General features: G+C 43.5%; 1 protein-coding gene across 1 annotated transcript; it reads right to left on the bottom strand.

The window, feature by feature from the left end:
- Nucleotides 1-83: 83 nt before the first annotated feature.
- LOC139572820 (kelch-like protein 38) lies at nucleotides 84-17,158 on the bottom strand. Its single transcript, XM_071395608.1, has 8 exons — nucleotides 17,021-17,158; nucleotides 5,674-5,914; nucleotides 4,926-5,075; nucleotides 4,712-4,789; nucleotides 2,973-3,095; nucleotides 2,008-2,772; nucleotides 1,174-1,279; nucleotides 84-920 (listed from the first exon to the last, which is right to left on the bottom strand). The coding sequence occupies exons 2-8, from the start codon at nucleotides 5,911-5,913 to the stop codon at nucleotides 631-633; spliced, it is 1,752 nt and encodes a 583-aa protein (XP_071251709.1). The 5' UTR covers nucleotide 5,914; nucleotides 17,021-17,158; the 3' UTR covers nucleotides 84-630.
- Nucleotides 17,159-24,731: the final 7,573 nt, after the last annotated feature.

Below are 24,731 nucleotides of genomic sequence, written 5' to 3'. Positions count from 1 at the left end.
CTGTAATCACCTATAGCATACAGTACTGTAATCACCTATAGCCTACAGTACTGTAATCACCTATAGCCTACAGTACTGTAATCACCTATAGCCTACAGTACTGTAATCACCTATAGCCTTCAGTTCGACACAACAATTAACTGCCCGGGGCTTCGCTTCCACACGACAAGAAGTAAAATCTCAAAAAAAATCTCAATTGATTTAAGATTCGATGCTGGACAAACGGTCCCCCATTGAGGGAATTTGTGGGACAGGAAAGGACACCAGAGATGTTCTTTGCAACATCTGTGTGTCTGTCAGTGTCACATCCAAGCAGCGACACATACATAGACAGTACTGCCCGACCAAGCAAAAAGGCAGGAACTGCTCATTTGGTCCAAAATGAGTTAATATCATTTTTTTTTGCTCCATTAAATACATGTCTAATCAGGTGGACCAGTATCCTCGATTGTATTGTGTTATTGGAGAAAATGGGGGTCAACGTTAACCAGTAACTGCATAAAGTTACTGTGAAACCAAGGTAAATAAAAGCCCTTTTTCTCAGTTCCACACTATGAGCAGTAGTGTTTTTGCTCAGTAGGGGCAGAGTATCATCTGAAGGGGACAGACACACACACCCACAACACACACTCAGGGAGGCTTCGATGTGTTGGAGACACACACCAGGGACAGAGAACCGTGGTCGAACAGCTTGTACGGCAACGTCCCTTTAGTCGTCCACGCGTCAGTCTTCGGGTCGTAGCACTCGAAGCTGTCGGAGTCCTCTATGACGTCATGTCCGTTGATGAAGCGTCCTCCGGTCACGTACAGTTTGTCGTCGAGCACCGTGACGGCGTGATGCATCCTCCTCTGCTTCAGGTTCTCACACTTCATAAAGCGGTTGGCTTTGGTGTCGTACGCTATCATTCTTCTGGTGTAGCCTGTTAAAAAGGACATAGGAGACAGTTAGGACAAAGAGCTGCTGATAAAGTTGTCTTGACAAAAGACAGAAGAGATATCGAAGATCTCAAAGTCCTAAGTAGACCAAATAAAGTTGTCTTGACAAAAGACAGAAGAGATATCGAAGATCTCAAAGTCCTAAGTAGACCAAATAAAGTTGTATTTTAATTGAAACATTAGATTGTCCTTTCCCCCCCCCCCCTGACTAAAGCAACAGACCCAGCCTTCACCTACCTCCGATAATGTAGATCTTGTCATCGATGACAGCTGCTGGTGCAGAAACGTTCTTCACTGTCCTGGTCTCCATCATAGACCACATATTCCTGCCAATGTGATACACCTGGAGAAAAAGGGATAGGGTTTAGAAGAGTTTAAGTGTTTTTGTCCGCCAAGATTTGTCCCCCCCCCCAAAAAAAAAGTTTCAAAGAATTAACAGCAAACTCCAAGACTTCAAGTCTTCAACACCCAAGACTTCAAGTCTTCAGTACTTCAACACCCAAGACTTCAAGTCTTCAGTAATTAAACACCCAAGACTTCAAGTCTTCAGTACTTCAACACCCAAGACTTCAAGTATTCAGTAATTAAACACCCAAGACTTCAACATTTTTTTACATTTTAGTCATTTAGCAGACGCTCTTATCCAGAGCAACTTACAGTAGAGTGCATACATTTTATTACATTTTTACATACTGAGACAAGGATATTCCTACCGGCCAAACCCTCCCTACCGGCCAAACCCTCCCTAACCCGGACGACGCTATGCCAATTGTGCGTCGCCCCACGGATCTCCCGGTTGCGGCCGGCTGCGACAGAGCCTGGGCGCGAACCCAGCCCAGCCTGGGCGTGAACCCAGAGACTCTGGTGGCGCAGCTAGCACTGCGATGCAGTGCCCTAGACCACTGCGCCACCCGGGAGTTGTCTTCAGTACTTCCCAACACCCAAGACTTCAAGTCTTCAGTACTTCCCAACACCCAAGACTTCAAGACTTCAGTACTTCCCAACACCCAAGACTTCAAGACTCAAGTTCACCACTAAACAGCAACCTCAACAGAAGGACATTCTGCCTACCTGTATCATTCTGACAGGGTTTTGCATCGCGTCCTCTCCCCCGAACATGTAGATCCTTTGATCGTTAGCGGCAACCGCCGGGTGTAGCACAGCCGTCGGCATGGGAACCATAGCCTCCCATTGGTTGAACATACTATTGTACCTTTCCACCGTGTCACACACCTGCTTCTCCGGCCCCAGGCCACCCAGGACGAAGATAAAGTGCAGGTAGGAGACAGACTGGTGGGCGAAGCGAGGCTGGATCATGGGCTCGGTCGTCCTCCACTGGTTAGTCTTCAGAGACAACGTATAGACAGTGGTGCTAACCACTCTGTGCTTGGTGTTCATGGTGAGGCCTCCCAGAACATACAGGATACTGTGGATACAGACGTAGGAGGCCTTATAGAGTCGTAAGGGCAGCTTGGCCAGCCACTGCCAGCGCTGAGTCCTCTCGTCGAACAGGAGTGCTTCGCGAGACGTCTGCTCGTTGTTCTTGCGGCCGCCAACTAGAACCAGGGTCTCCCGGCAGGTGAAGCGCCGCGGCGTCACCCACAGGGGCTTGAGGTCCGACCCACACTTGGTAGTGATGGAGAACATGAGGCGTCGGACGGACTCGATGACCTCGGTGCACAGGGTGGAGGACTGGACGAGGGGGTCGCTGGCGATGAACTGGAACAGGTAGGTGGGATGGATGTAACGCAGACGCACCTTCCTGAAGAGGTCGGAGATCGCCCCGCGCCGGGAGAACGGGTCGTGGTGGATCCACGCCAGTAACGTCTCGAACACCTGGTTAAAAAAAAAGAAGAAAAAAAGCTATTTTAATTTCAACACTTAGTTCTTAAACATCCATTGATAGTTTTAACTTTGTTGATGATGCGCTGCTGCTTTTAGTGGCCGTCTGTCCGTCTGGCCGTCTGGCCGTTATTATTGTTGTTGATTGGGGTGTTTATTTCTAGGGATTCGTATAAAGTATTATCTTATCTTACCTGCTCTTCCTCGGCACAGAGCCAGTCATCCTCCAGGTAACCCATCAGCTCAGGTAAGGAGAGCTCACACAGGTCCTCAGAGGTAGAGACGTCAGAGAAGCTCTGGACTGCCATCTCCCTGGCCTGGAATCAATGAAGGAATCAATGAAGGAATGAATGAAGGAATTAATGAAGGAATGAATGAATGAAGGAATGAATGAAGGAATCAATGAAGGAATGAATGAATGAAGGAATGAATGAATGAAGGAAGGAATGAATGAATGAATGAAGGAATCAATGAATGAAGGAATGAATGAATGAATGAATGAATGAATGAATGAAGGAATGAATGAATGAAGGAATCAATGAAGGAATGAATGAATGAATGAATGAATGAATGAATGAAGGAATGAATGAATGAATGAATGAATGAAGGAATGAATGAATGCCATTGACGATACACATGGGCTGAGTGCGAAATAGTACCATTTTCCCTAATTCCTTTTAGTACACTACTTTTGACCAGGGCCCCTAGGCTGCCAAGTGTACCAACTATACCAGGGCCCCTAGGCTGCCAAGTGAACTAACTACACCAGGGCCCCTAGGCTGCCAAGTGAACCAACAATACCAGGGCCCCTAGGCTACCAAGTGAACCAACTATACCAGGGCCCCTAGGCTGCCAAGTGAACCAACTATACCAGGGCCCCTAGGCTGCCAAGTGAACCAACTATACTAGGGCCCCTAGGCTGCCAAGTGAACCAACTATACTAGGGCCCCTAGGCTGCCAAGTGAACCAACTATACCAGGGCCCCTAGGCTGCCAAGTGAACCAACAATACCAGGGCCCCTAGGTTGCCAAGTGAACCAACAATACCAGGGCCCCTAGGCTGCCAAGTAAACCAACTACACCAGGGCCCCTAGGCTGCCAAGTGAACCAACAATACCAGGGCCCCTAGGTTGCCAAGTGAACCAACTATACCAGGGCCCCTAGGCTGCCAAGTGAACCAACAATACCAGGGCCCCTAGGCTGCCAAGTGAACCAACAATACCAGGGCCCCTAGGCTGTCAAGTGAACCAACTACACCAGGGCCCCTAGGCTGCCAAGTGAACCAACTACACCAGGGTCTCTAGGCTGCCAAGTGAACCAACAATACCAGGGCCCCTAGGCTGTCAAGTGAACCAACTACACCAGGGCCCCTAGGCTGCCAAGTGAACCAACAATACCAGGGCCCCTAGGCTGCCAAGTGAACCAACAATACCAGGGCCCCTAGGCTGCCAAGTGAACCAACAATACCAGGGCCCCTAGGCTGCCAAGTGAACCAACTACACCAAGGCCCCTAGGCTGCCAAGTGAACCAACAATACCAGGGCCCCTAGGCTGCCAAGTGAACCAACTACACCAGGGCCCCTAGGCTGCCAAGTGAACCAACAATACCAGGGCCCCTAGGCTGCCAAGTGAACCAACAATACCAGGGCCCCTAGGCTGCCAAGTGAACCAACAATACCAGGGCCCCTAGGCTGCCAAGTGAACCAACAATACCAGGGCCCCTAGGCTGCCAAGTGAACCAACAATACCAGGGCCCCTAGGCTGCCAAGTGAACCAACTACACCAGGGCCCCTAGGCTGCCAAGTGAACCAACAATACCAGGGCCCCTAGGCTGCCAAGTGAACCAACAATACCAGGGCCCCTAGGCTGCCAAGTGAACCAACTACACCAGGGTCCCTAGGCTGCCAAGTGACCTAACATATAAATTCTACTGACCTTCTCCTTCAGGCTGCTGCAGTGTAATATCTCTGAGAGCCGGATCATGCTGAGACAGTTGTCTGGGCTCAGCTGCTCCTGAAATATATGAAATGTAAAAATGTAAATGTATTTACCAGGGACAAAAACACACATTATTTAATCCTATTAAAGTTTCAACATCAATGTGAAAGAGCCAGAGTTTGAGCCAGGAAGCTAATGAATCTGTGGTCACCTGCAGGAAAGAGGAGCAGGCCTCAAACAGCCTGGTGTACTGGAGCATGGAGGACGCCTGCATAAGGGGCAGGACTATCTCCATGGTGATGGTGATGAGCCCTGTGTAGACGTAGTCCACGATGTCACTCAGGATGCTGGAGGTGATCCCCTTCAATAATAACAATAATAATAACAACAACAATAATAACAACAACAACAATAATAACAACAATACTACTACTAATAATAATAATAACAATAATAATAATAACAATACCAATAATAATAACAATAATAACAACAACAATATTAATAACAATAACAACAACAACAATATTAATAACAATAATAATAATACTAATAATAATAACAATAACACTACTAATAATAATAACAATAATAACAATAACAATGACAACAATACCACTAATAATAATAATAACAATAATAATAGCAATAATAATAATAACACCAAATATAATAATAGTAATAACAATAATAATACTACAATTATTATTAATAATAACAACAACAACAATAATAACAACAATAATAATAACAATAACAATAATAATAATAAGATTATATTTGATTTGTACAGCACCTTTCATTGACAGGCAGAAACCACACAGCACTTTACATAAAAGCAAGCCTTCTCCTGTTTCTGTAGAGTGAGGCAGGACACTAGTCTAGTTTTACCAAAAAAACAAGCATTCTTTTTCTTTTAAAAAGGCAAAAATGCAAAAGAAAAAGTTAATCAAGCCTACCTTGAGATCCACCTTGTCCTGGTTTGCCTCTCTGAAGTGGTGACAGAACATGGCTGTGAAGTAAGGACTGCTGGAGGCCAGGATGTTGCGGTGGCAGGGGATCTCTGTGTTATCTGAACAGAGCAGCACGTCAGTAAGGATCCTGTCCTGTCTCAGACGGTTCAGCTGAAGCAGGAGGGAGGAGGACTGTTCCTTGTTCCTGTAGTGGAACACCTCCACGTGTGGCTTTGATTGGTCCATTCTGGAAAAGAAAGGACATGGTTTGATTTGGGAGGAAATGGATTCGATTTGGTTTTATTTTTTTTCTCTGTAGAGATGAGTGTGTATAGTTTGGACAAGCCAATGACATGAATGAATAGAAAGCCTTGGTCAACTATTTTTCGCTAACATTTGAATGTTTTCTCCATCACACACACATATTTCCTGCAGAATCCAAGGCTGAGGTGTTTCCCACCTCCGACTGTGACTCCATCACGATCATAAACACCTCAAATTGCTTTTAGAAATTGTATTTTCAGTAGGGTGCTGTTTTCTGCACGAAGAATTCCCAATGCAGATAGCATGAGGCTCGTGATCAACATTCACTTATTATAGTAGTCCTGTCATAACACAGCTGGGGGTCTAGGACTAGGCCAAACACCAGGTCCTTATTATAGTAGTCCTGTCATAACACAGCTGGGGGTCTAGGACTAGGCCAAACACCAGGTCCTTATTATAGTAGTCCTGTCATAACACAGCTGGGGGTCTAGGACTAGGCCAAACACCAGGTCCTTATTATAGTAGTCCTGTCATAACACAGCTGGGGGTCTAGGACTAGGCCAAACACCAGGTCCTTATTATAGTAGTCCTGTCATAACACAGCTGGGGGTCTAGGACTAGGCCAAACACCAGGTCCTTATTATAGTAGTCCTGTCATAACACAGCTGGGGGTCTCGGACTAGGCCAAACACCAGGTCCTTATTATAGTAGTCCTGTCATAACACAGCTGGGGGTCTAGGACTAGGCCAAACACCACGTCCTTATTATAGTAGTCCTGTCATAACACAGCTGGGGGTCTAGGACTAGGCCAAACACCAGGTCCTTATTATAGTAGTCCTGTCAGCTGGGGGTCTAGGACTAGGCCAAACACCAGGTCCTTATTATAGTAGTCCTGTCATAACACAGCTGGGGGTCTAGGACTAGGCCAAACACCAGGTCCTTATTATAGTAGTCCTGTCATAACACAGCTGGGGGTCTAGGACTAGGCCAAACACCAGGTCCTTATTATAGTAGTCCTGTCATAACACAGCTGGGGGTCTAGGACTAGGCCAAACACCAGGTCCTTATTATAGTAGTCCTGTCATAACACAGCTGGGGGTCTAGGACTAGGCCAAACACCACGTCCTTATTATAGTAGTCCTGTCATAACACAGCTGGGGGTCTAGGACTAGGCCAAACACCAGGTCCTTATTATAGTAGTCCTGTCATAACACAGCTGGGGGTCTAGGACTAGGCCAAACACCAGGTCCTTATTATAGTAGTCCTGTCATAACACAGCTGGGGGTCTAGGACTAGGCCAAACACCAGGTCCTTATTATAGTAGTCCTGTCATAACACAGCTGGGGGTCTAGGACTAGGCCAAACACCAGGTCCTTATTATAGTAGTCCTGTCATAACACAGCTGGGGGTCTAGGACTAGGCCAAACACCACGTCCTTATTATAGTAGTCCTGTCATAACACAGCTGGGGGTCTAGGACTAGGCCAAACACCAGGTCCTTATTATAGTAGTCCTGTCATAACACAGCTGGGGGTCTAGGACTAGGCCAAACACCACGTCCTTATTATAGTAGTCCTGTCATAACACAACTGGGGGTCTAGGACTAGGCCAAACACCAGGTCCTTATTATAGTAGTCCTGTCATAACACAGCTGGGGGTCTAGGACTAGGCCAAACACCAGGTCCTTATTATAGTAGTCCTGTCATAACACAGCTGGGGGGTCTAGGACTAGGCCAAACACCAGGTCCTTGTTATAGTAGTCCTGTCATAACACAGCTGGGAGTCTAGGACTAGGCCAAGCACCACGTCCTTATTATAGTAGTCCTGTCAGCTGGGGGTCTAGGACTAGGCCAAACACCAGGTCCTTATTATAGTAGTCCTGTCATAACACAGCTGGGGGTCTAGGACTAGGCCAAACACCAGGTCCTTATTATAGTAGTCCTGTCATAACACAGCTGGGGGTCTAGGACTAGGCCAAACACCAGGTCCTTATTATAGTAGTCCTGTCATAACACAGCTGGGGGTCTAGGACTAGGCCAAACACCAGGTCCTTATTATAGTAGTCCTGTCATAACACAGCTGGGGGTCTAGGACTAGGCCAAACACCAGGTCCTTATTATAGTAGTCCTGTCATAACACAGCTGGGGGTCTAGGACTAGGCCAAACACCAGGTCCTTATTATAGTAGTCCTGTCATAACACAGCTGGGGGTCTAGGACTAGGCCAAACACCAGGTCCTTATTATAGTAGTCCTGTCATAACACAGCTGGGGGTCTAGGACTAGGCCAAACACCAGGTCCTTATTATAGTAGTCCTGTCATAACACAGCTGGGGGTCTAGGACTAGGCCAAACACCACGTCCTTATTATAGTAGTCCTGTCATAACACAGCTGGGGGTCTAGGACTAGGCCAAACACCAGGTCCTTATTATAGTAGTCCTGTCATAACACAGCTGGGGGTCTAGGACTAGGCCAAACACCACGTCCTTATTATAGTAGTCCTGTCATAACACAGCTGGGGGTCTAGGACTAGGCCAAACACCAGGTCCTTATTATAGTAGTCCTGTCATAACACAGCTGGGGGTCTAGGACTAGGCCAAACACCAGGTCCTTATTATAGTAGTCCTGTCATAACACAGCTGGGGGTCTCGGACTAGGCCAAACACCAGGTCCTTATTATAGTAGTCCTGTCATAACACAGCTGGGGGTCTAGGACTAGGCCAAACACCAGGTCCTTATTATAGTAGTCCTGTCATAACACAGCTGGGGGTCTAGGACTAGGCCAAACACCAGGTCCTTATTATAGTAGTCCTGTCATAACACAGCTGGGGGTCTAGGACTAGGCCAAACACCAGGTCCTTATTATAGTAGTCCTGTCATAACACAGCTGGAGGTCTCGGACTAGGCCAAGCACCACGTCCTTGACTGTACCAGCATTGGGACACAACACATTCACTAGCGCTATTACCAACACTCGGTTAGGATTGTCTGATTAGCCTGGAGTCAGACATCATCCCAATTTAGTCTCATGGATCAAGACAGACCAACAATACCGCTATGGTGATATTTCTGCAGTCTGTAGTTATATAGTCTGTAGTTATATAGTCTGTAGTTATATAGTCTGTAGGTATATAGTATGTAGTTATATAGTCTATAGTTATATAGTCTATAGGTATATAGTCTGTAGTTATATAGTCTATAGGTATATAGTCTGTAGTTATATAGTCTGTAGTCATATAGTCTATAGTTATATAGTCTGTAGGTATATAGTATGTAGTTATATAGTCTATAGTCATATAGTCTGTGGTTATATAGTCTGTAGTCAGTCTGTAGTCATATAGTCTATAGTTATATAGTCTATAGTTATATAGTCTATGGTTATATAGTCTATAGTTATATAGTCTATAGTTATATAGTCTGTAGGTATATAGTCTATAGTCATATAGTCTGTAGTTATATAGTCTGTAGTCAGTCTGTAGTCATATGGTCTATAGTCTATAGTTACAGTGGGGAGAACAAGTATTTGATACACTGCCGATTTTGCAGGTTTTCCTACTTACAAAGCATGTAGAGGTCTGTCATTTTTATCATAGGTACACTTCAACTGTGAGAGACGGAATCTAAAACAAAAATCCAGAAAATCACATTGTATGATTTTTAAATAATTAATTTGCATTTTATTGCATGACATAAGTATTTGATCACCTACCAACCAGTAAGAATTCCGTCTCTCACAGACCTGTTAGTTTTTCTTTAAGAAGCCCTCCTGTTCTCCACTCATTAACTGTATTAACTGCACCTGTTTGAACTCGTTACCTGTATAAAAGACACCTGTCCACACACTCAATCAAACAGATTCCAACCTCTCCACAATGGCCAAGACCAGAGAGCTGTGTAAGGACATCAGGGATACAATTGTAGACCTGCACAAGGCTGGGATGGGCTACAGGACAATAGGCAAGGAGCTTGGTGAGAAGGAAACAACTGTTGGCGCAATTATTAGAAAATGGAAGAAGTTCAAGATGACGGTCAATCACCCTCGGTCTGGGGCTCCATGCAAGATTTCACCTCGTGGGGCATCAATGATCATGAGGAAGGTGAGGGATCAGCCCAGAACTACACGGCAGGACCTGGTCAATGACCTGAAGAGAGCTGGGACCACAGTCTCAAAGAAAACCATTAGTAACACACTACGCCGTCATGGATTAAAATCCTGCAGCGCACGCAAGGTCCCCCTGCTTAAGCCAGTGCATGTCCAGGCCTGTCTGAAGTTTGCCAATGACCATCTGGATGATCCAGAGGAGGAATGGGAGAAGGTCATGTGGTCTGATGAGACAAAAATAGAGCTTTTTGGTCTAACTCCACTCACCGTGTTTGGAGGAAGAAGAAGTATGAGTACAACCCCAAGAACACCATCCCAACCGTGAAGCATGAAGGTGGAAACATCATTCTTTGGAGATGCTTTTCTGCAAAGGGGACAGGACGACTGCACCGTATTGAGGGGAGGATGGATGGGGCCATGTATCGCGAGATCTTGGCCAACAACCTCCTTCCCTCAGTAAGAGCATTGAAAATGGGTCGTGGCTGGGTCTTCCAGCATGACAACGACACGAAGCACACAGCCATGGCAACTAAGGAGTGGCTCCGTAAGAAGCATCTCAAGGTCCTGGAGTGGCCTAGCCAGTCTCCAGACCTGAACCCAATAGAAAATCTTTGGAGGGAGCTGAACGTCCGTATTGCCCAGCGACAGCCCCGAAACCTGAAGGATCTGGAGAAGATCTGTAGGGAGGAGTGGGCCAAAATCCCTGCTGCAGTGTGTGCAAACCTAGTCAAGAACTACAGGAAACGTATGATCTCTGTAATTGCAAACAAAGGTTTCTGTACCAAATATTAAGTTCTGCTTTTCTGATGTATCAAATACTTATGTCATGCAATAAAATGCAAATTAATTACTTAAAAATCATACAATGTGATTTTCTGGATTTTTGTTTTAGATTCCGTCTCTCATAGTTGAAGTGTACCTATGATAAAAATTACAGACCTCTACATGCTTTGTAAGTAGGAAAACCTGCAAAATCGGCAGTGTATCAAATACTTGTTCTCCCCACTGTATATAGTCTATAGTTATATAGTCTGTAGGTATATAGTCTATAGTTATATAGTCTGTAGTCATTTAGTCTATAGTCTATAGTTATATAGTCTATGGTTATATAGTCTATAGTTATATAGTCTGTAGGTATAGTCTATAGTTATATAGTCTGTAGGTATAGTCTATAGTTATATAGTCTGTAGGTATAGTCTATAGGTATATAGTCTATAGTTATATAGTCTGTAGGTATAGTCTATAGGTATATAGTCTGTAGTTATGTAGTCTGTAGGTATATAGTCTGTAGTTGTATAGTCTGTAGGTATATAGTCTGTAGTTATATAGTCTGTAGTTATATAGTCTATAGTTATATAGTCTGTAGTTATATAGTATATAGTTATATAGTCTGTAGTTATATAGTCTATAGTTATATAGTCTGTAGTAATAGTCTGTAGTCATATAGTCTGTAGTTATATAGTCTGTAGTCATATAGTCTATAGTCATATAGTCTGTAGTTATATAGTCTGTAGTTATATAGTCTGTAGTTATATAGTCTGTAGTTATATAGTCTATAGTTATATAGTCTATAGTCATATAGACTGTAGTTATATAGTCTATAGTTATATAGTCTATAGTCATATAGTCTGTAGTTATATAGTCTATAGTTATATAGTCTATAGTCATATAGTCTGTAGTTATATAGTTTATAGTTATATAGTCTGTAGTTATATAGTCTATAGTTATATAGTCTATAGTCATATAGTCTGTAGTTATATAGTCTATAGTTATATAGTCTATAGTCATATAGTCTGTAGTTATATAGTCTATAGTTATATAGTCTGTAGGTATATAGTCTATAGTTATATAGTCTGTAGGTATAGTCTATAGTCATGTAGTCTGTAGTTATATAGTCTATAGTTATATAGTCTGTAGTTATAGTCTATAGTTATATAGTCTATAGTTATATAGTCTGTAGGTATATAGTCTGTAGTTATAGTCTATAGTTATATAGTCTATAGTTATATAGTCTATAGTTATATAGTCTATAGTTATATAGTCTGTAGTCATATAGTCTGTAGGTATAGTCTATGGGTATATAGTCTGTAGGTATATAGTCTATAGTTATATGGTCTGTAGTCATAGTCTGTAGTCACAGTCTGTAGTTGTAGTCTATAGTTATATGGTCTGTAGTTATTTTCTGTCACAGTTATTTTCAGGTCTCTCCAGAGATGTTTGATCGGGTTCAAGTCCAGGCTCTGGCTGGGCCACTCAAGGACATTCAGAGACTTGTCCCGAAGCCACTCCTGCGTTGTCTTGGCTGTGTGCTTAGAGTCATTGTTCTGTTGGAAGGTGAACCTTCGCCCCAGTCTGAGGTCCTGAGCGCTTTGGAGCAGGTTTTCATCAAGGATCTCTCTGTACTTTGCTCCGTTCATCTTTCCCTCAACCTGAAAGGTATCCCAGTCCCTGCTGCTGAAAAACATCCCCACAGCATGATGCTGCCACCACCATGCTTCACCGTAGAGATGGTGGCAGGTTTCCTCCAGACGTGACGCTTGGCATTCAGGCCAAAGAGACCAGAGATAAGTTTCATCAGACCACAGAATATTGTTTCTCATGGTCTGAGAGTCCTTTAGGTGCTTCTTGGCAAACTCCAAGCGGGCTGTCATGTGCCTTTTACTGAGGAGTGGCTTCCGTCTGGCCACTCTACCATAAAGGCCTGATTGGTGGAGTGCTGAAGAGATGGTTGTCCTTCTGGATGGTTCTCCCATCTCCACAGAGGAACTCTAGAACTCTGTCATAGTGACCATCGGGTTCTTGGTCACTTCCCTGACCAAGCCCCTTTTCCCCCGATTGCTCAGTTTGGCCGTGCGGCCAGCTCTAGGAAGAGTCTCGATGGTTCCAAACTTATTCATTTAAGAATGATGGAGGCCACTGTGTTCTTAGGGACCTTGACTGCTGCAGACATTTTTTGGTACCCTTCCACAGATCTGTGCCTCGACACAATCCTGTCTCGGAGCTCTACGGACAATTCCTTCTACCTCATGGCTTGGTTTTTGCTCTGACATGCACTGTCAACTGTGGGACCTTATATAGACAGGTGTGTGCCTTTCCAAATCATGTCCAATCAATTGAATTTACCACAGGTGGACTCCAATCAAGTTGTAGAAACATCTCAAGGATGATCAATGGAAACAGGATGCACCTGAGCTCAATTTCAAGTCTCATAGCAAAGGGTCTGAATATTAATAATGTAAATAAGGTATTTCTGGTTATAATTTTTAATACATTTGCAAAAATGTCTATAAACCTGTTTTCGCTTCGTCATTATGGAGTCTTGTGTATAGATGTATGAGGATTTGTATTTATTTAATCAATTTTAGAATAAGGCTGTAACGTAGCAACATGTGGAAAAAGTCTGGGGGTCTGAATACTTTCCGAATGCAATGTACATAATGGTATATATTAGGGTGTATATTATAGTATGTATTATGGTATATAGTATGGTATATATTAGGGTGTATATTATAGTGTATATTATGGTGTATATTAGGGTGTATATTATGGTGTATATTATGGTATATATTATGGTGTATATTATGGTATATATTATGGTGTATATTATGGTGTATATTATGGTGTATATTATGGTATATATTATGGTGTATATAATGGTATATATTAGGGTGTATATAATGGTATATATTAGGGTGTATATTATGGTATATATTAGGGTGTATATTATGGTGTATATTATGGCATATATTATGGTATATATTAGGGTGTATATTATAGTGTATATTATGGTGTATATTATGGTGTATATTATGGTATATATTAGGGTGTATATTATAGTGTATATTATGGTGTATATTATGGTGTATATTATGGTATATATTATGGTGTATATTATGGTGTATATTATGGTATATATTAGGGTGTATATTATGATGTATATTATGGTGTATATTATGGTATATACTAGGGTGTATATTATGGTGTATATTATGGTATATACTAGGGTGTATATTATGGTGTATATTATGGTGTATATAATGGTATATACTAGGGTGTATATTATGGTGAATATTATGGTGTATATAATGGTATATATTATGGTGTATATTATGGTATATATTATGGTGTATATTATGGTATATATTAGGGTGTATATTATGGTGTATATTATGGTGTATATTATGGTATATATTATGGTGTATATTATGGTGTATATTATGGTGTATACTAGGGTGTATATTATGGTGAATATTATGGTATATATAATGGTATATATTATGGTGTATATTATGGTATATATTATGGTGTATATTATGGTATATATTAGGGTGTATATTATGGTGTATATTATGGTGTATATTATGGTATATATTATGGTGTATATTATGGTATATATTATGGTGTATATTATGGTGTATATTATGGTATATATTATGGTATATATTATGGTGTATATTATGGTGTATATTATGGTATATATTATGGTATATATTATGGTATATATTAGGGTGTATATTATGGTGTATATTATGGTATATATTATGGTGTATATTATGGTATATATTATGGTATATATTATGGTGTATATTATGGTGTATATAATGGTATATATTATGGTGTATATTATGGTATATATTATGGTGTATATTATGGTATATATTATGGTATAAATTATAGTATATATTATAGTATATATTATGGTATATATTATGGTATATAGTATGGTATATATTATGGAGACAGAAACAGAAAAGCAACATAATATGTGACCTAATATTTCTATTCGTTATATATTACTTTTTCCACACTTGCAAACAAGTGTCAAGTATCCATGGTAATAACCTCAACCTGACCTATAGCAGAATCTAGGTCGACAAGTGCTCAGCAATTCAATGAATGAACTATCTGTTTCAAATGAGAATCATTAGCTTGATATAATAGTTACAGTACATTGTTCAAACACAGATTACTACATTTGATATCAACTTGTTATTGTTTGTTTCTAACCTAAGACATTGAAAGCAGCTAGTCGGCTGATTGACCAATCAGCAGCTAGTAGGATGATTGATCAGTCAGCAGCTAGTAGGATGATTGATCAGTCAGCAGCTAGTCGGATGATTGATCAGTCAGCAGCTAGTAGGATGATTGATCAGTCAGCAGCTAGTAGGATGATTGATCAGTCAGCAGCTAGTAGGATGATTGATCAGTCAGCAGCTAGTAGGATGATTGATCAGTCAGCAGCTAGTAGGATGATTGATCAGTCAGCAGCTAGTAAGATGATTGATCAGTCAGCAGCTAGTAGGATGATTTATCAGTCAGCAGCTAGTCGGCTGATTGATCAGTCAGCAGCTAGTAGGATGATTGATCAGTCAGCAGCTAGTAGGATGATTGATCAGTCAGCAGCTAGTAGGATGATTGATCAGTCAGCAGCTAGTAGGATGATTGATCTATCAGCAGCTAGTAGGATGATTGATCAGTCAGCAGCTAGTAGGATGATTGATCAATCAGCAGCTAGTAGGATGTTTGATCAGTCAGCAGCTAGTAGGATGATTGATCAGTCAGCAGCTAGTAGGATGATTGATCAGTCAGCAGCTAGTAGGATGATTGATCAGTCAGCAGCTAGTAGGATGATTGATCAGTCAGCAGCTAGTAGGATGATTGAACAGTCAGCAGCTAGTAGGATGATTGATCAGTCAGCAGCTAGTAGGATGATTGATCAGTCAGCAGCTAGTAGGATGATTGAACAGTCAGCAGCTAGTAGGATGATTGATCAGTCAGCAGCTAGTAGGATGATTGATCAGTCAGCAGCTAGTAGGATGATTGATCTATCAGCAGCTAGTAGGATGATTGATCAGTCAGCAGCTAGTAGGATGATTGATCTATCAGCAGCTAGTAGGATGATTGATCAGTCAGCAGCTAGTAGGATGATTGATCAGTCAGCAGCTAGTAGGATGATTGATCAGTCAGCAGCTAGTAGGATGATTGATCAGTCAGCAGCTAGTAGGATGATTGATCTATCAGCAGCTAGTAGGATGATTGATCTATCAGCAGCTAGTAGGATGATTGATCAGTCAGCAGCTAGTAGGATGATTGATCAGTCAGCAGCTAGTAGGATGATTGATCAGTCAGCAGCTAGTAGGATGATTGATCTATCAGCAGCTAGTAGGATGATTGATCAGTCAGCAGCTAGTAGGATGATTGATCAGTCAGCAGCTAGTAGGATGATTGATCAATCAGCAGCTAGTAGGATGATTGATCAGTCAGCAGCTAGTAGGATGATTGAACAGTCAGCAGCTAGTAGGATGATTGATCAGTCAGCAGCTAGTAGGATGATTGATCAGTCAGCAGCTAGTAGGATGATTGATCTATCAGCAGCTAGTAGGATGATTGATCAGTCAGCAGCTAGTAGGATGATTGATCTATCAGCAGCTAGTAGGATGATTGATCAGTCAGCAGCTAGTAGGATGATTGATCAGTCAGCAGCTAGTAGGATGATTGATCAGTCAGCAGCTAGTAGGATGATTGATCAGTCAGCAGCTAGTAGGATGATTGATCTATCAGCAGCTAGTAGGATGATTGATCTATCAGCAGCTAGAAGGATGATTGATCAGTCAGCAGCTAGTAGGATGATTGATCAGTCAGCAGCTAGTAGGATGATTGATCAGTCAGCAGCTAGTAGGATGATTGATCTATCAGCAGCTAGTAGGATGATTGATCAGTCAGCAGCTAGTAGGATGATTGATCAGTCAGCAGCTAGTAGGATGATTGATCAATCAGCAGCTAGTAGGATGATTGATCAGTCAGCAGCTAGTAGGATGATTGATCAGAAGTCCGTTGATCATTCTCAGCCAACAGAATGTTAGAATAACTCTGGTTGTTGTTGCATCTGATTTATGGGTAAAACAAACTGATGTTGATCATCATCCATGTTACAGTCAGCTACATTCAGCAGGTCAACCTCTACACCTCAGTACGACACACCTTCCTTACCTTGTCTCAGTCTTCTAATGCGTCTGAAGTAGGTATCCTTCCACTCTGTCTTCTAATGCGTCTGAGGTAGGTATCCTTCCACTCAGTCTTCTGATTGCTCTGCTATCAGCAACATTCACCCAGACATTTCCTTCTCTCTCGCTCCCCCCCCCCCCCCTCTCTCTCTCTCCCTCCCTCTCTCCCTCTCTCTCGCTCCCCCCCTCTCTCTCTCTCTCTCCCTCTCTCTCTCTCCCTCCCTCTCTCCCTCTCTCTCTCTCTCTCTCTCTCTCGCTCTTTCTCCTGCTGGTGGTTCTCTCTCAGTGAAGGAAGGGTTGTTTGTAGAGAAACTGTTCTGTGTTTGTTGTTATGGTCTCTTTCCATGAGGTCTCCGGCTCTGTGTACATTCCTGTTTAAAAATAGACCCCACTCTTTAGCAACACCCCAGCAGCCTCGCATGTGACTGCCCTTCTCTCTCTCTCTCTCTCTCTCTCCCCCTCTCTTTCTCTCTCTCTCTCTCTCTCTCCCTCTTTTTCTCTCTCTCTTTCTCTCTCTCTCTCTCTCTTTCTTTCTCTCTCCCCCTCTCGTCCTCCCCCTGTCTGCCGTACACAACCCATGCTCCTGTATGTTTACATCAGTGTTAAACAGAGATGATCTGGGACAGTTGTAGGAGAGGAGTCTGTGGCCAGGTCCTGGGACAGTTACAGGAGAGGAGTCTGTGGCCAGGTACTGGGACAGTTACAGGAGAGGAGTCTGTGGCCAGGTGCTGGGACAGGTACAGGAAAGGAGTCTGTGGCCAGGTACTGGGACAGTTAAAGGAGAGGAGTCTGTGGCCAGGTGCTGGGACAGTTACAGGAGAGGAGGCTGTGGCCAGGTGCTGGGACAGTTACAGGAGAGGAGGCTGTGGCCAGGAACTGGGACAGTTACAGGAGAGGAGTCTGTGGCCAGGTGCTGGGACAGTTAAAGGAGAGGAGTCTGTGGCCAGGTACTGGGACAGTTACAGGAGAGGAGTCTGTGGTCAGGTGCTGGGACAGTTAAAGGAGAAGAGTCTATGGCCAGGTACTGGGACAGTTAAAGGAGAGGAGTCTGTGGCCAGGTACTGGGACAGTTACATGAGAGGAGTCTGTGGTCAGGTGCTGGGACAGTTACAGGAGAGGAGTCTGTGGTCAGGTGCTGGGACAGTTACAGGAGAGGAGTCTGTGGCCAGGTGCTGGGACAGGTACAGGAGAGGAGTCTGTGGTCAGGTACTGGGACAGTTGTAGGAGAGGAGTCTGTGGTCAGGTACTGGGACAGTTAAAGGAGAGGAGTCTGTGGCCAGGTACTGGGACAGTTACATGAGAGGAGTCTGTGGTCAGGTGCTGGGACAGTTACAGGAGAGGAGTCTGTGGTCAGGTGCTGGGACAGTTACAGGAGAGGAGTCTGTGGCCAGGTGCTGGGACAGGTACAGGAGAGGAGTCTGTGGTCAGGTACTGGGACAGTTGTAGGAGAGGAGTCTGTGGTCAGGTACTGGGACAGTTAAAGGAGAGGAGTCTGTGGCCAGGTACTAGGACAGTTACAGGAGAGGAGGCTGTGGCCAGGTGCTGGGACAGTTACAGGAGAAGAGTCTGTGGTCAGGTGCTGGGACAGTTAAAGGAGAGGAGTCTGTGGCCAGGTGCGGGGACAGTTACAGGAGAGGAGTCTGTGGCCAGGTACTAGGACAGTTACAGGAGAGGGGTCTGTGGCCAGGTGCTGGGACAGGTACAGGAGAGGAGTCTGTGGTCAGGTACTGGGACAGTTGTAGGAGAGGAGTCTGTGGCCAGGTGCTGGGACAGTTACAGGAGAGGGGTCTGTGGCCAGGTACTGGGACAGTTACAGGAGAGGAGTCTGTGGTCAGGTGCTGGGACAGTTAAAGGAGAGGAGGCTGTGGCCAGGTACTGGGACAGTTACAGGAGAGGAGTCTGTGGCCAGGTACTGGGACAGTTACAGGAGAGGAGTCTGTGGTCAGGTGCTGGGACAGTTAAAGGAGAAGAGTCTGTGGTCAGGTGCTGGGACAGTTACATGAGAGGAGGCTGTGGCCAGGTGCTGGGACATTTACAGGAGAGGAGGCTGTGGCCAGGTGCTGGGACATTTACAGGAGAGGAGGCTGTTTGCAAGGTGCTGGGACAGTTAAAGGAGAGGAGGCTGTGGCCAGGTGCTGGGACAGTTACAGGAGAGGGGTCTGTGGCCAGGTGCTGGGACAGGTACAGGAGAGGAGTCTGTTGTCAGGTACTGGGACAGTTGTAGGAGAGGAGTCTGTGGTCAGGTACTGGGACAGTTACAGTAGAGGAGTCTGTGGCCAGGTACTGGGACAGTTACAGGAGAGGAGGCTGTTTGCGAGGTGCTGGCTGGCCTCGACACAGTGACCTGGGTAGTGTTACCTTGACAGCCATGTAAACACACACAGACATGGCTGCCTCTCAAATGGCACCCTATTCCCTACATAGTGCACTACTTTAGACCAGGGCCCTATAGAACCATATTCCCTACATAGTGCACTACTTTTGACCAGAGCCCATAGGGAATAGGGTTCCATTTTGAACCCAGACAGAGAGGTGGTAATGGCAGGGACAGCTGAATGTAAGACCTAGGTCACAACAACCTGGATTAGCAATGGCATGTCTATGCACGCCCCAAAATAGCTGTTTGTTAAAGCCGTTATAACTACTCATATGACTGTTATAAAGACTCCTATGGCTGTTATAACGACTCATATGACTGTTATAATGACTCATATGACTGTTATAAAGACTCATATGGCTGTTATAACGACTCATATGACTGTTATAAAGACTCATATGGCTGTTATAACGACTCATATGACTGTTATAAAGACTCATATGGCTGTTATAACGACTCATATGGCTGTTATAACGACTCATATGACTGTTATAAAGACTCATATGGCTGTTATAACGACTCATATGACTGTTATAACGACTCATATGACTGTTATAATGACTCATATGACTGTTATAAAGACTCATATGGCTGTTATAACGACTCATATGACTGTTATAACGGCTCATATGACTGTTATAACGACTCATATGGCTGTTATAACGACTCATGTGACTGTTATAACGACTCATGTGACTGTTATAACTGGTTCGGGTTTGGAATGAATTCCCTCCGTGGTCATTCATCACCGCTCAGCTGAAACCCGGTCCATGACTGATAGACCTGTTCAAAACAACACAGCGGGTTTCAGGTTCAGTCCCGGAGCGGGATCACAAATCAACGAGGAGGACAGCGTCGACAGAAGAAGTGTTGTTGACTCATCCAGTGGGAAAGTAAATGTCATGTACACTGAACAAACAAAAATATATAGAAACACAAACATGCAACAATTTCAACGATTTTACCGAGTTACAGTTTATTTAAAGGAAATCAGTCAATTGAAATGAATTCATTAGGTCCTAATCTTTGGATTTCACATGTGTGGGCAGGGGCACAGCCTAGGAGGGCATAGGCCCACCCACTGGGGAACCAGGCCCAGCCAATCAGAATTAGTTTTTTCCCCACAAAAGGGTTTTATTACAGACAGAAATACTCCTCAGTTTCATCAGCTGTCCAGGTGGCTGGTCTCAGACGATCCCGCAGGTGAAGAAGCTGGATGTGGAGGTCCTGGGCTGGCGTGGTTACACGTGGTCTGCGGTTGTGTGGCTGGTTGGATGTACTGACAAATTCTCTAAAATTATGTTGGAGGCGGCTTATGGTAGAGAAATAAACATTCAACTCTCTGGGAACAGCTCTGGTGGACATTCCTGTAGTCGGCATGCCAACTACACGCTCCCTCAACTAGAGACATCTGTGGCATTGTGTTGTGTGACAAAACTGCACATTTTCATAGAGTGGCCTTTTATTGTCCCCCAGCACAAGGTGCACCTGTGTAATGATCATGCTGTTTAATCGACTTATTGATATGCCACACCTGTCAGGTTGATGGATTATCTTGGCGAAGGAGAAATACTCACTAACAGGAATGCAAACAAATCTGTGAACAAATTATTTTGAGAAATAATATTTTTGTGCGTATGGAAGAATTCTGGGATGTTTTAATTCAGTTCATGAAACATGGGATCAAGTTGCGATTATATTAGTCAGTATATACGCCCAAAGCAAACGCATGTGGTTCACCTAAGCCTTTTTAAATGGGTTTCACCATTCTACATTCAGTTGGCATTGATCCTGAGCTTTATATCGTAGGTCAGACTATCCCTGGTTATTTAACGTGTTGATCCTGGTTCACTTTCATCCAGTGAAATACTCCACCGCCATCTAGTGTTGATGTCCTGCTACCAGCCGTGTGGTGTGTGGGGGGGGGGGGGGCAAGAGGATTTCTCCTTGTCTAATTGAATAAGTAACACCTCCTTACAACACATCTTTATTTCCTGTTCCTGTTAAATATACAGCTGAGATTTCACACTGAGTCTGAACTGCTCCTTACCTTGTAGTGCCCTACTTCTGGCCAGAGATACACAATAGAGGGAACAAGGGTTCTATCTGGGACACACCCTAGAACAAAGTGTCTGTCCCTCTGCTTTGCTAAGTGACGTATCACCGTCAGGAGAAGATTCCATCTTCAAGATGAGCCTTCAGTCAGAATGTCTGCTTCTACAATCTATTATCACTACCCTCTGGCCAGAAATACCATTTAATAAGGAGACATTATGGGACTGGTGTTATGATGAGAGTTATACCATTTAATAAGGAGCCATTATGGGACTGGTGTTATGATAAGAGTTATACCATTTAATAAGGAGTCATTATGGGACTGGTGTTATGATAAGGAGACATTATGGGACTGGTGTTATAATAAGGAGACATTATGGGACTGGTGTTATGATAAGAGCTATACCATTTAATAAGGAGACATTATGGGACTGGTGTTATGATAAGGAGACATTATGGGACTGGTGTTATGATAAGAGCTATACCATTTAATAAGGAGACATTATGGGACTGGTGTTATGATAAGGAGACATTATGGGACTGGTGTTATGATAAGGAGACATTATGGGACTGGTGTTATGATAAGGAGACATTATGGGACTGGTGTTATGATAAGGAGACATTATGGGACTGGTGTTATGATAAGAGTTATACCATTTAATAAGGAGACATTATGGGACTGGTGTTATGATAAGGAGACATTATGGGACTGGTGTTATGATAAGGAGACATTATGGGACTGGTGTTATGATGAGAGTTATACCATTTAATAAGGAGACATTATGGGACTGGTGTTATGATAAGGAGACATTATGGGACTGGTGTTATGATAAGGAGACATTATGGGACTGGTGTTATGATAAGGAGACATTATGGGACTGGTGTTATGATAAGAGTTATACCATTTAATAAGGAGACATTATGGGACTGGTGTTATGATAAGGAGACATTATGGGACTGGTGTTATGATGAGAGTTATACCATTTAATAAGGAGACATCATGATAAAAGTTGAGGTAGAGTACAGTATCTTCATGTATTACACCATCACCTACCCGTGGGACAGTGGATGTGTCCCAGCAGACAGTCTCTATATTGTTAAACCACGAGACCTCTATGGAAGCAGATAATATGCTGCTAAAAGAGAGACGTCTCTGTCATTGAAGGAAAAGGCTTGCTAATCGTGGGTATGAGATAGTCCTAGACAGACTATATGTCTGTATACGGACAGTACAGGGAAATGCAACCTCAAGGACGGAGAGTTGACCTCCCCTGTAGAGACGTCTCTCCTGTTGATTATTAAAGTAACACTAACACTGGTAATTGTAAATATGGAACAAAAGGGGGGACAGAATAGGAAATGGCCCAGTCCTTCTATTACTAAGGGGGCTGTCACGGCCGTCGAAAGCAGAAGACCAAGGTGCAGCGTGGTCAGCGTACATTTTCCTTTTATTTAAAATGACACCAGCAAAACAACAAACGATGAAAACAACCGTGAAGCTTACAGGGCCACTAACAAAATCAACTACCCACACTGACAGGAGGGGAAAAGGGCTACCTAAGTATGATTCCCAATCAGAGACAACGATAGACAGCTGTCCCTGATTGAGAACCATACTCGGCCAAAACATAGAAATACAGAAACATAGAAAACAAAGCATAGAATGCCCACCCCACATCACACCCTGACCAAACCAACTAGAGACATAAAAAGACTCTCTAAGGTCAGGGCGTGACAAGGGCAGAGGATTGTCCTTTGTCAAGTCTTCTTATAGATCTGAGCTGCTGGATTTGGAAGCTATAATTTGTTCAACTTCTGGCTTTTTTTTGTTTTCATCTTTACACATTTTTACACATTTTTTGGGAGAGTTTATCCAGGCGTTATGTACAGTATAATGTTATCATCCACAACCAATATCTGAAGGACCTAGTAGCACTCTGGACACTGTAAATACTCCTCGTTGAAATCAACAAGCCTCTGTAGGCAACAGTGAAGAGGCGACTCCGGGGATGCTGGCCTTCTAGGCAGAGTTGCAAAGATAAAAAAGCCATATCTCAGACTGGCCAATAAAAATAAAAGATTAAAGATGGGCGAAAGAACACAGACACTGGACAGAGATATGGCTTTTTCATTGCAACTCTGTCTAGAAGGCCGGAGTCGCCTCTTCACTGTTGACGTTGAGACTGGACAGAGGAACTCTGCCTAGAAGGCCAGCATCCCGGAGTCGCCTCTTCACTGTTGACGCCTGGTTGAGGACTTGTGAGCCGTCTGTTTCTCAAACTAGACACTCTAATGTACTTGTCCTCTTGCTCAGTTGTACACCTGGGCCTCCCACTCCTCTTTCTATTCTGGTTAGAGCCAGTTTGCGCTGTTCTGTGAAGGGAGTAGTACACAGAGTTGTACGAGATCTTCAGTTTCTTGGCAATTTCTCGCATGGAATAACCTTCATTTCTCAGAACAAGAATAGACTGACAAGTTTCAGAAGAAAGGTCTTTGTTTCTGGACATTTTGAGCCTGTAATCGAACCCACAAATGCTGATGCTCAACTAGTCTAAAGAAGGCCAGTTTTATTGCTTCTTTAATCAGGACAACAGTTTTCAGCTGTGCTAACATAATTGCAAAAGGGTTTTCTAATGATCAATTAGTCTTTTAAAATGATAAACTTGGATTAGCTAACACAACGTGCCATTGGAACACAGAAGTGATGGTTGCTGATAATGGGCCTCTGTACGCCTATGTAGATATTCCATTAAAAATCAGCTGTTTCCAGCTACAATAGTCATTTACATTAGCAATGTCTACACTGTATTTCTGATAAATTTGATGTTATTTTAATTGACAAAAAATTTGCTTTTCTTTCTTTTCTCTCCTCTGAATGTCTGGTCTCTTCCATCTCAGAGAGAGAGAACCACCAAGCCTCTGGATGTCTGGTCTCTTCCATCTCAGAGGGAGAGAACCACCAAGCCTCTGAATGTCTGGTCTCTTCCATCTCAGAGAGAGAGAACCACCAAGCCCCTGAACGTCTGGTCTCTTCCATCTCAGAGAGAGAACCACCAAGCCTCTGAATGTCTGGTCTCTTCCATCTCAGAGAGAGAGAACCACCAAGCCTCTGGATGTCTGGTCTCTTCCATCTCAGAGAGAGAACCACCAAGCCTCTGAATGTCTGGTCTCTTCCATCTCAGAGAGAGAGAACCACCAAGCCTCTGAATGTCTGGTCTCTTCCATCTCAGAGAGAGAACCACCAAGCCTCTGAATGTCTGGTCTC

The sequence above is a fragment of the Salvelinus alpinus genome, chromosome 4 (assembly GCF_045679555.1).
Source record: "Salvelinus alpinus chromosome 4, SLU_Salpinus.1, whole genome shotgun sequence".
NCBI classification, from domain to species: Eukaryota; Metazoa; Chordata; class Actinopteri; order Salmoniformes; family Salmonidae; genus Salvelinus; species Salvelinus alpinus.
Note: the sequence above shows the minus strand (reverse complement) of the source record. Positions and strands in the feature narration are given on the sequence as shown.